We start from the raw sequence: 11,385 nt of genomic DNA on the forward strand, positions 1-11,385 counted from the left end.
GGGGCTCCCCCCTTCACCCCACCCCCACCCCCTGCCCCAACCGGGTGCCACCAGCCCGTCATTCTGAGAGCAGTTCTCTAACCTGAACGCCCCGGCGGGTGCAGCGGATGCCCGGGCAGGTTTGTGGGGCAAGCAAAACAAGACGGTTACAGCCCAGTTGCCGAATTCCCCCACCCCGGACTCTTTCCGAACCTGTGGCTCTCCCAGCCGCCCCGCCTTTCCCAGCCTTCCTGGGAGCTGGGGGAGGCAGGGATGAGACTTCCTGGGAGTGAGGGCAGGAGCCCCAGGTGGGCTCCTGGGAATGGGCTGTGCAGGAGCTGAGCTGCACTCCCGAGCAGGAATGGGGGACCCCTCGTGCTTCCCAGGGCAGAGGCTCTCCCTGAAGGCCCGAGGGCTCGGGGCTACCAGGGTTTCCAATCCCTGCAGGCAACATGGGGGAAAAAAGGAAGTGGGGAGGAGCATGGTGGGGATGGTGAGTTTAGCCCTGTGCCCTCCTTACTAAAAGTTCCCTCCCCATCCTGCTGTGGAGGTTCTGGAGGCTAAGCTTGGGAGTGAAGGCCTGGGAGGCAGCGAGGCCAGGGGGCTTGGGCACTGAGCAGTCTAAAGGAGGCCCAGGGTAGAGTGCCAGCTGAGGCAGTGGGGTGGGAAGGGGTTGGGCAGAGGGCTCTCCTCTTACCTGGGGGCTCCTCTGCCGCTCAGGTCTCTAAGGAACGGCTTCCAGCTCCCTGCAGCCTCAGCTCTCAGCCCCCCAGGTAAAGCCCTCTCCCTTTGTGGCAGGAAGAGGTTGCAGATGAGAGGGTCTGAGGGCTTCTTGCCCCCAAGTTAGCCTCCTGAGAGGGGGAAGGGGTAGGACTGCAGGGGAGCTAGCTGATGTCTGTGCCCTGGGCTGAGAGAGTCTCACCCACTTTGGGGAGCAGATTCCAAGGGCCCAGGAGAGGCTCTGGGGGCACCCGGTCAAGGGACTCCTTCACGCCTTTTCTCCTGTCCGGACCCCTGATCCGGCCAGCCACGGCCCTCTCCTCTGCTGTGTCTTCTCTGGCCCCTGCCCTGGATCTCTCTGGTCTGTTGTCTCTTCCAGGGCCAGGTCCTCTCTAAGTCTCGACCCTCTCCACAGTGATTCCAGAGCCAGGCAAATAAATCTCAGTGGCTACCGAGGCAGCCAGGCTAGACCCAGAGAGGAGGGACTTGGCACGGGAGTTCCCAGGTGGGGAGATGGGGAGGAAGGGGATGAGGTGGGAGGAAGGTGAGGCTGGAGCGTCAGGAATGGGGTGGTGCTTGAGAGCTCCTGGGGTGAGGCCCGGCCTTCCCCCACTCCCAACATGTGCCTGGTGCCTGCCCGCGGAAGGCCATGGACTCACCCAGGCTGGAAGGAAAAGGCTCCTGCTACTCGAGCAATGGAGCAGCCTGGATTTCAGCCCTGTCCAGCTGCCCCTCCTCTTCTCCCCCTCGGCCAAACTCTGGGGGCTACTTGGGGAGCAGAGACCCTGCTGCCTGCCAGGGCAGGAAACAGGCCTTGTCCTCGGCGGCCAGTGCTCCACCCAGGTCCCCTACCTGGATCCAGGCAGCTCCCAGGCATGCTCAGAGGCTCTGAGGGCCCCGCTTCTGGTCTGGACAGGTGACAGAAGGCATCAGTGTCACCCTCTCAAGCAGGCCTCTCCTGGCCACTCTACCTCAGGGTGTCCCACCTTGCTATCCTCTATCACTGCACCCAGTTCACTTCCTCCTTGGGCTTATCACAATGTATAACTAGATACATACACTCATTTCTTTCCTGGCCTCAAGTGGAAGTTCCCTGAGGTCAGACACTCTGCCTTTGCGTTCAGTGCATATCTGTGCCCAGTACCTGGCACCCAGCAGGGCCAGGAAGCCTCCACTGGATGAAAAAATAGCTGAATGATGGGCTCGGTAGATGGGGCCTCCTGGCTGCCAACAGCATCTTTGCAGTAGATGCTCGACAGTTCCAGGATTTCCTCAGGGAGGAGAAAGCAGGATGTAACAGGAAGAGCAAGGTCAGGAAGGCTGGCACCCCCGAGGAAAGGTCAAGGCCCAGTCAGTAACCACACCATCCCCATCTGGCCCACTGCATCATGCCGAGTGTGGACCTGTGCACGTGTGCACCCAGAGCGGATGCGTGCGTAAGTCCTGGACCGGTCTTGGAAGACTTGAGTTTTGTCCCAGATCTTCCTCTTCATGGCCCCGTGTCCTTGGACAAACCACAAAGCCTTATGGGTCTCAGTCTTCTCAGAAAGAAAAAAAACGACAAGGACGGTCCCCCGTTGGCGGTCCTCAAACGCAGCTCTGCACCAGAATCACCCGAAGCACGTGCTATAATCCAGATTCCTAGGCCCCAACCCTGCCGATTCTAGGTTGGTCTGGAATGGGGCCTAAGGCTCTTTATTTTTCACACACTCCCAGGCGACTGAAGCAAATGGTTCAAGAACTGGCGCTTGAGGACCGCGGATGAGATCGTGCTTTTCTATTAAAAAGCCACGCTTACCCAGGTAGACATTCCCCCAAAACATGTCCATGTATCCCACACAGAGCAATAAACTGCAAAGGTGCACAACCACACGGCTGGCATACATCTGCACTACACGTGTGCCCACTCCCCAAACACCCAGTACAGAGCCACCACACGGATCACCTGGAACCGCCCGGGGGCACACAGACAGACCCCCCACCACAAACCCGGTGCGCGCACACACCCAGCACATGCTGACCCACACTAAACAGACGCTCTTCTGAATTTATTTTGCCTCTGGGAACTGGTCCAGGACCAAAGGAGCTATGCTCTGCTGATGAAAACATCCCTCCCGCCTCTGCCACCCCCACTCCTACCCCTTGCCCCAGGCAGCAGGCTGTCCGCCTCCCCCTGGTAGAAGGAGGGCTGCTGGAGGAGCACAGCGGAGAGATGGAATGAGGGGAGGTACAGAGTCCTCCCCAAAATCCAGCAGCCCCTCCTCTTCTTCCACTCCCCCCAACCCAGGAGATGCAAAGGGGCCTACACCCAGGCACCCCCATCGGTGCTCACTCAAACCACTCGCCCAGATTCCCAGGCCCTGGTCCTCGGGAGCCAGAAGGGCTAGGGAGGTGGCTGGATCTAGGGACTCCTCCTAATACTCAGGCTTCTAAGGAAAGGGCTGTCTGGGGGCACCTTCCTGCAGCCCAAAGGCCCGGGTCCCCGGGGAAGGTTACCACAGAAACAGGGGGGAAATATCACAGGGAAACACAATAGCCGGCAGGGTCACCTGCTGACCAGGCTTCCTGCTGTGTTGCCCACCGCTACCCCCCCTCAACACACACACACACACACACACACACACACACACACACACACCATCTCACGGCCCTTATGGCCTCCTCCTCTGGCCTCAGCTTGGGCCTCCTCACCATTGCTCTCCTTCCTGCCTCCCCTGGGCTGGGGGAAGCAGCCTTGGACAGAAAGTGCCCCTCTACGGTTCTCAACAACATCAGGGATGGCCCAGAGCTGAGCCCCCCACTTCTAATCCTACCAACGCCCCCACCACAGGAAATCAAAGCTTCCTGCCCCAGAGGAAGTGCCCCATCTAGTGAACAAATCCAACATACACAAATGCACAGTCCTGGACAGATGACCCCCACCCCCAACCCAAGCTCCCAGGCCTTACTCTGGCCCTGCTTCTAGCAATACCTCACGTCACTGCACGCCCCAGGCCAACGTCTGGCCAGGGCCAAGGTGTGACAGGTGGGCATGGGCAGGACCTGAGCCAGGCCAGGGAAGGGGAAGGCCAGGGGAATGGGCACCAACAGAGTTAGAGGGTCTGGTTCCAGGCCCACTCGGCCTACATTCCCTGGCTGGGTGACCCTGGGCCTTGCATTAGCTCATCTTCTCTCAGGCCCCCGCCAACTTCAAAATTCCCAGCTCTTATGAAAGGCCAAGGAGAAAGAGAAAGAGGAGGTTGGGGCTGCACCAGCTTCTGCCTTCCAGGGCCTTGGGCTGGGCAAGCAGGCCTACAGCTACAGGAGGGGCCCCACTCCCCACCCCATCACACAGGAGTTCATCACTCCCAAGGGTTGTAAATGAGGACGGAGAAAGAAAGAGTTCCAACTCCCATTCCAAGGATGAAAGCTGGGGTCCGTCCATCATCCCTGAAGGAAGCTGGAGGCAGCCCAAGGGCCCCCACACTGGACGCCGGTCCATTTCTTTCGAGCCAACCTCTCTTCCTCTGGGAAGCGCACCTGAAATGTTGTCCCCATTTTATGGATGGGGAAACTGAGCTTCAGTGTCAAAGCAGAGCGACCAGTCTAGATTCTGGGGACGGTCGATGCAAGACCCGAATGCAAACTTGCCAGCTTCAGGATCCCAGCTTAAGACCAAGTGGCCAGAGAGACACCTGCCCAGGGGCTGAGGCTGAGAACACAGAGGCCTCAGGAGAACACTGCCCCGGGGCTGTTCTAGAAGTAACACCAAGAGGCAGCTCTGAGCCTGTTCCTACCCAGCATGAGGAACATCAGGGGACAAACGGCAGGGAAGAAGTCCCAGCCGGTCCAGACCTGGTTCCAGTCTAGGTTCGCTGGGCACAACACAGCGGGATTGCTTTGTGCCTTAGTTTCCCTCTAAAGGGACTACAGAGAAGAAGAAAATTACTTATAACCTGAGGTGCGCAGAGGGCACACAGAGAGTGAGGGGGGTGAGCTGATAAGCAACGAGGAGCTAAGGGTGGCTTGCAGGAGCCAGAGACGGAGCCGGCGAAGTACAAGAGGGCTGGCATGAGGAGTGAGAAGTGTGCGGGCAGCCAAGCCACTTTAGGGACCTGGCCTATGGGGTCCTTGTTGGGGAGATGAGGGCTGCCAAAGCACCCCATTAGGGGGTAGGGAACTGAGCCACAGTCTCCTTTCTTTCAGCCCAGGGGCTGGGCAGTGGTCTTGAGGAAGGTCCCCATGGGTCCTGCTGCAAGTCTCGGGATGGGGCTGATGAGTCCAGACGCTGAGGCCCCAGCAGGGCCACTGAGGGCCAATGCCTCATTCTCCACCTAAAAGCTGGCAGGCAGGGCTGGGCCTCAAGCAGATGTTGAATCTGGGTGTGGGGAGGGATGGGCAGCGGCAAGGCAGCCAGTGTCCAGCTGCAGCAGGAGGCCTGTGTGTGCGCAGGACAGCCAGCAGGGACGAGGGAGCGGGAGCGGCCAGGACTCGGGGGGAGGAGCGGCCGTGGCTGGCGAGGTCACATCCCACCGGGCAGTCAGAGAGGAGGACGTGGGGCTGGGGGTCCGGGGGCCCCCCGCAAGCTCAGAGGGCTCCCTCCTACCACGGGCCTAGAACTCGGCGCGGCAGAGCCCAGCCGCGCGGCCACACTCGCCCCCTGCTCACACACCCCCTCCCGGTGCCGACCGACCCCAGCCTGGGGGGCGCGCATCCCGTCCCCCCTCCCGCGCCGCTGCCCGCACCTCGGCGGTCGCTCGGGCACAGGTGTCTCTTCGCCCCAGGGGAGAGCCGGGGGGGGGGGGGCGGAACTCGGGCAAACCTCCGGGTCCTCCAGGAGAGCGGTCCCGGCCCCCCCGCGGAGGGGTGGGCGCTCGGCCCTCCCGGGCCCCGCGGGATGGGGGCGCTGATGTCCAGCGCCCCGAGCGCGCCCCGACTCCCTGGGTCCTGCCCTTTGCCCTCGCGCTCCCAAACCTTCCGCCCCGAGCACCGCCCCCTCCCGGGGCCGCGGCGCCGTCCCTCCCTGCCCGGGGCCGCCGCGCGCTGCTCCGCGGCCGCGGGGGTGACGGGGCGCCCGGCCTGCGCGCCGGCGGCCCGGGGCCTCCGGCTCCCGCCCTCGGGCCTGGCGCTGCCCCGGGGCGGGCGGATGTGGGCGCCCCGCGGGAGGCCCGAGCCCTGCGGCCCCGGAACCAGCCCCGGCCGGGGGCCTGCACCGAGCCCCGCGGAGCCGGGGCGGGGCGGGCGCGGCCGGGGGCGCGGGGGGGGGGGCGCTGCGGGCCCGCGGAGCCGGAGCGGAGCCGCAGCGGAGCCGCAGCGGAGCCGCAGCGGAGCCGAGCGGAGCCGAGCGGAGCCCGCCGGGTGCCGCGCGCAGGGCGGGGCGGGGCGGGCGCGGCGGGGGGCGGCCGCCCGGTACTCACCCGCGCCGGGGCTGTGCATCCAGGGGCCGGGGCCCTCAGAGCGGGGGGCTCATGGCGGGGCGGGGGGCTGGGGCGCCGGCCTCACATCCCCCCCGGCCGCCGGCGGCTGCAGAGCGACTGAGAGACGGCGAGAGGAAGGGAGGGGGCCGGGAGGGGGAGGGCCCTGGCAGCCCGGCCGGCAGGGTAGGATGACAATGGAAGGAAATGCTTTATCTGAGCCTGCGAGCGGGCCAAGGGGGAGGGGAGGGAGGGGGCCGGCGCTCGCGGCCCGGGGACGCACCGCCGCCGCACAGCACACCCCGGCCGGCGGGGCGCGCGGGCGGCCGCGGACACCCCCCGCGCGGCCGGGACGCAAGCGCCGAGCCCGGATCGCGGGACGCGGGCCCGACCCGCGCGCGGCCGCCCAGCCCGGGGCCGCCCAGCCCGGGGCCGCCCAGCCCGGGGCGCGGCGCGCAGAGCCGCGCGCAATTCCCGGAAACCCCGCTACCTGGGCGCACGCAGCCCTGCACACGCGGCGTACGCGAGCGCACAGCCCCGCTTGCTTGCACCGGGGCGCAGTCGGCCGCACCGACACGCTTCCGACTGCGAGCACGCACGGGCGGCGGCGCAGCTGCACACGGGCACCGGGCACGCTCGTGGGGTCCCCCCCGCACCCCGACCCGCCGCGTCCCGGGCGAGGACTCCCGGACCGACACCCCCGGCCCCCCGCACCCCCCTCCCCGACGCCACTTGCCTGAGGAAAGTTCCAGGATCTGATTTGAATCACTGCCCCCCGCCCCCCCCCGCCCCCCCCGCCCCCCGCCTGCTGAGGGGGAACAGAAGGGTCCAGCCTGTTCCTATTAAAAGAAAAAGGGGGTGGGGGTGGTGCCGATTTTGAAAGTTTTCTTTTTTTAAAGAAATTTCTCAAGGGATTTCCTTCCCTCCTCTCTCCTCTTCCTCTCTTCCTCCCCATTCCTCTCTCCCCCCCACAACCCTCCCCCCTTCTTTCCCCCTCCCGGTCCCTATGAGTCAAACTTCAGCAATGTGCCCAGTGTCTCCCAGTGCATTACAGCGGATCACAGAAATGTTCCAGTCTGTGAGTCGGAATGCAGCCGCCTCCAGCCCTCCCTCAGCTAATAAACTCGGCTCCGGGCCGGCCTTGCGCAGCGGTGCTCTCGGCCCCCCTCCCTTTACAGGGCCAGAAGGTCAGACGCAGGGGTCAGGGGCGAGGACCTCACCACTGTGCTTCCCGGCCTGGCCTGTCAGCCCCGTGGCCCCTGGCAAGCTGCTGGGTGGGAGATGGAGGGGCTGGCTCCGGGAAGGGGGGAGGGCCACAGCCCCAAGCCCTAGGCTCTTCTGCCGTGGGAGGTGTCGCCTCTGGAAGGCTGGATGCAGCTTCCCTCCGACTTCCTACCCAGCCTGCCTCCCTCTGTCCTAGGGACCCCAAGAGTCTCGCCATTCTAGAAGGAGAAACTGAGGTAGAGCCAGAGGCAGAGCCATGCCACCTGGGAGGCAAGAGTCTGCAGCGGCCTAGGAGGGCTTGGCTTGGCCATGGCAGGGCCCAGCTTCTGACCACAGACCCTCGTTCCCGCACCACTTGTTGGGGCCTGGGATTTTGAGCAGCAGCCCTTCCACCTCGTTCCTTCCCTTGTCCCAGGGCTCACGCAGCAGGCCCACCCAGCCCCTCCGCTCTTGCTAACTTACCCTCTCGAACTCCTCGCCTGCCACCCGAGCCCTCCCACAGCATGGTGCACACTATGCAAACATCTCTCTCTCTCTCTCTCCCTCAATCTCCGTCTCTATTTTTTTTTTTCTCGCTGACTCCTGGGGCTTAGTGTTCAATAATATTAGTTGCTGCTATTTTTCGGATTATTTCAGCTAACCTGGGCTGCTGTCTGCTCCCATCGTGCCCTCCTGCTTTACTGTTCCCTCCCCTGGGCTCATCACGTTTCCTCCACAAATGATGCGCTCCTAGTCCCTTGCTGCTCCTGTGGAAATCTTTCCAACCCTCAAGGTCTATAACCACCTTCTCCAGGAGCCTTTCTGGGATTCACACAGCCAGAGGGATTCCTTCCCTCCCCTCCAAGACCCCACCCCAACACGCTGTCGAGTCTTTTCCTGTACACTGACCTTCATCCACCGAGCCTACTCTCCTTCTTCCCAAGAATGTTCAAGATGGGCATCCCCTGAGCCCAGCCTTTGGTCATGGGTACATTTCTGGTAGTGTCTTGCTAAGTGCCTTGCACAGAATTCAGGAGAATTCAAGTTCTCTGTGAGTTATTTGTTGAAGTGAGACAGATATTCATGGCCTTCAAGGACCATTCCCCCCAAGCTGGACACCCTTTTCTCCCCTGACTCCCCATGCTGACTCTGCAAGACACAGGGTCTTCTACTCAGGTGCACTCTTCCCAGCTCTCACCTACAAACCAGCTGCCTCTCCTTCCAGATCCCTCCTCCGTGCCCGTGGCTTCCGGAAAAAAATTAAAAATCGCTTGGCTCCTTCAGATCTCCAGCCTCTACCCTCCCCCACACCCTATCTCTCCTTTAGTCCTGCCATGGTCCCCACCAATACACCCCAGGACTCCTGTAGTTATTTCTGGGCTGAAATCAGGCCCTTGTTTGCTCATTTGTCCCATGTGCATCATTCGTGTGTTTGTTTGTGAGCCTTCTTTTTCTTTTTGACCTAATCACTGAGCTCCAAGAGATTGGAGCAAAAAGGGTATCTCCCCCTGCCTCTGTCTGTCCCTCAAGTATCCAGCACTTTCTACACACACCAGGACTCACTGTCCCCAAAGCATAGACAGAAAGACAACATGTGAGACCTGCATCCGGGAAGCTGGCCAGTGTCCCTCCTTCCCTTAACATCTTAACTCCTCACTCCCTCAGTCAGTGGCTACCACCCTCCCACCCAAGGCAGTGTCTTAAGCCAGTTTCTAAGTCCCATGAGCCTTGCTGGGATATGTCAGAGAGCCTCCGGGAACCCTGAGAGATATGAGGGAGAAAAGCGCAGGCTGCCTGTCTCTCCTCTATCCTGGTTACCATGGGAAGTTTCTCTGCAGGGCTCTGGAGTCAGGCCTCTCTCCCAGGCTGCTCAGCCAAGCACCAAGACATTAGCCCCGTAGGGCCTTCCCGGAGTCTCAGGCCAGTACGAAGCCCGGGGGCATACCCTTTCTTCTTCTCCTTTGGGCTTCTGGGCCTACTTGACCTTCTCTTTGTCCTCTCCTGCCCTTACTTGGCTACCTTTTACTGACTATACCATGCAGCAGCCCTATGCTAGCCCCTTTGCAAACATTAGATCATTTATTCTTAATAATCCTCATTATGCTCATGATTAAAGTACGGCCCAGAAAGGTTAAGAAATCTAACTAGACGGGACTCCTGTGTGGCTTAGCGGTTGAGCATCTGCCTTCGGCTCAGGGTCCTGGGATCGAGTCCCCCACACCGGGCTCCTTGCATGGAGCCTGCTTCTCCCTCTGCCTGTGTCTCTGCCTCTCTCTGTGTCTCTCATGAATAAATAAATAAAATCTTAAAAAAAAAAAAAGAAATCTAACTAGTAAGTGATGAGGCCATTCGTTCATTCAACAAATATTATTAGGTGCCCACCCTGTACCAGGATTCCAAGCCCCAGGAAGTCGTCCGGTCAAAACTCGGGGCTCTGAGACTACTCCTACCCCTGCCTTCTAGATGCGGTAGCTAAAGCCACTCCCTCCCTAGCCCAGACTTCCCACACAGTCCCCAGGAAGCCATGCAGAAAGCGCCCATTCCCCAAGGCCTCAGTGAGATCTCAGAGGACAGCCGTTTTCATTGGGTTGGGTTGGCCTTGCATTGCAGTTTCTGAACCTGGGAACAAATGCCAATTCACAAGGTTAGGGATTTGCAGAGTGATCGGGGAGGTAGGCCTCCAGCTCCAAATAAAGGGTTTCATGGGACCAGATATAACAAATGGAAGGCAGGAAGGAAGGAGGGAAGATAATTAGGATTTATTGAGCGTCTCCTTTGTATCATGTGCTGTTCAAGGCTCTTTCCCTTATATTTCATTATTATCTCCCATTGTTTTAGTGAGCAAACTTAAGTTCAGAAAGACAAAATGATTTGCCTAAGTCCACGAAGCCCGTAAGTGACTTAATCCCATATGTCTGATTCAGAGCCTGTGCAGTATCTTGTGGCAGGTCAGAACAATGGGGAAGCCATTGCCAGGTCTCCTGCCCCCAGTGTAAACCTGCCTACTCAAGGCCTCAGCTGATCTACGGGTGACATTCTAGATGCCACAGGTACCTCCTCGTTGACCCCAGCCGTGTTGTCTCATCCCTGGTTCCCACCTTTCTCTGTTGGCATCGCACGGGCAGGATCAGAGGAACTATGGAAGTATTCTAGTAAGGACTGGGGGACGCAACCAGCCAGACCCCCAACATCAGATTTCAAGATGTGAGAGAAGAGGTGATCCGTCCTCCTGGGCCAGAATTGGTTGGCTAAGTCAAGAAGAGGCTGGGGGGTGGCTACAAGTCCAGATGGCTTAGGCTGGTAGGCCAGTTGATTGTGAGGACCAAGGCAGGTGGAGGGAACTAAGCAGGTCCCTAACCCGGTCCCCTTGCCTCCCTCCAGTGTCAACAAAGGTGATGTGGTTTCCCCTGTGGTCTGTTGCCCTAGACACCTGCAGTTCTTAGTATACGTGTGTGTCTGTGCGCCAACAATGACCTGGGGGGGGGACACAGGAGAGAGTGATGGGACAGGATGGGGAGGGGCAGGAAGCCAAAGACAGGGTCTCCTTAACCCCGAGATGAAGAAAGAAGAATAAACGCAAAACATGGCAGAGGTCACCTCCTTGACTACTCTGGGACCCCAACCGGGACCATCCGGAGACAGCTAGAAGAAAGGCATTGTGGGAATCAGGACTCTGCGCTGGGAGTCTGGGGACTCGAGTTTCAGACCCAGTTCTACCATTAACTTGCCAGGTCCCAACTCTCTACGTCTCAGTTTTCTGCTCTGTAAAACGGCCATCTCTTGGCTACCTCTTCACAGGGCTGATCTGAGGTCACGTGAAGTACATACTCAAACATTTGTGCCCCTGTGAGTTTTAGAATCATTGGCCTGATAGCCCCTGGATGCACGGCACACACGTGCGCACACACACCACAGTGGAGATAAAGAACATTAAAGGCAAAAACAAAAACACGGCCTCTGCCCTCCTATCGATCACAATGTGTGGAAGAAACAAAACAAACATAAAATACTTGAAAGCCTCTTGTGAAGAAGCCAAGTCTTACTTTTTTTATTTTTTATTTTTTTTAGAAGCCAAGTCTTAAAATCTCAC

General features: G+C 60.0%; 1 protein-coding gene across 4 annotated transcripts in view; it reads right to left on the bottom strand.

The window, feature by feature from the left end:
* The window catches only part of HDAC7 (histone deacetylase 7), a 38,919-nt gene extending 32,318 nt beyond the window's left edge, over nt 1-6,601 (bottom strand). For 2 of the 4 annotated variants that reach the window (XM_055318493.1, XM_055318492.1), the window contains exon 1: nt 6,096-6,371. In XM_055318493.1, coding sequence (XP_055174468.1) covers nt 6,096-6,114 — 19 coding nt within the window. In that variant the 5' untranslated portion in view covers nt 6,115-6,371. Of the gene's footprint in view, nt 1-676; nt 872-6,095; nt 6,372-6,582 lie in introns of those variants that run through there. The other 2 variants (XM_055318498.1, XM_055318497.1) reach the window with 2 other exon arrangements.
* Between the last annotated feature and the right edge of the window lie 4,784 nt (nt 6,602-11,385).

The sequence above is a fragment of the Nyctereutes procyonoides genome, unplaced genomic scaffold (assembly GCF_905146905.1).
Source record: "Nyctereutes procyonoides isolate TBG_1078 unplaced genomic scaffold, NYPRO_anot_genome, whole genome shotgun sequence".
NCBI lineage: Eukaryota > Metazoa > Chordata > Mammalia > Carnivora > Canidae > Nyctereutes > Nyctereutes procyonoides.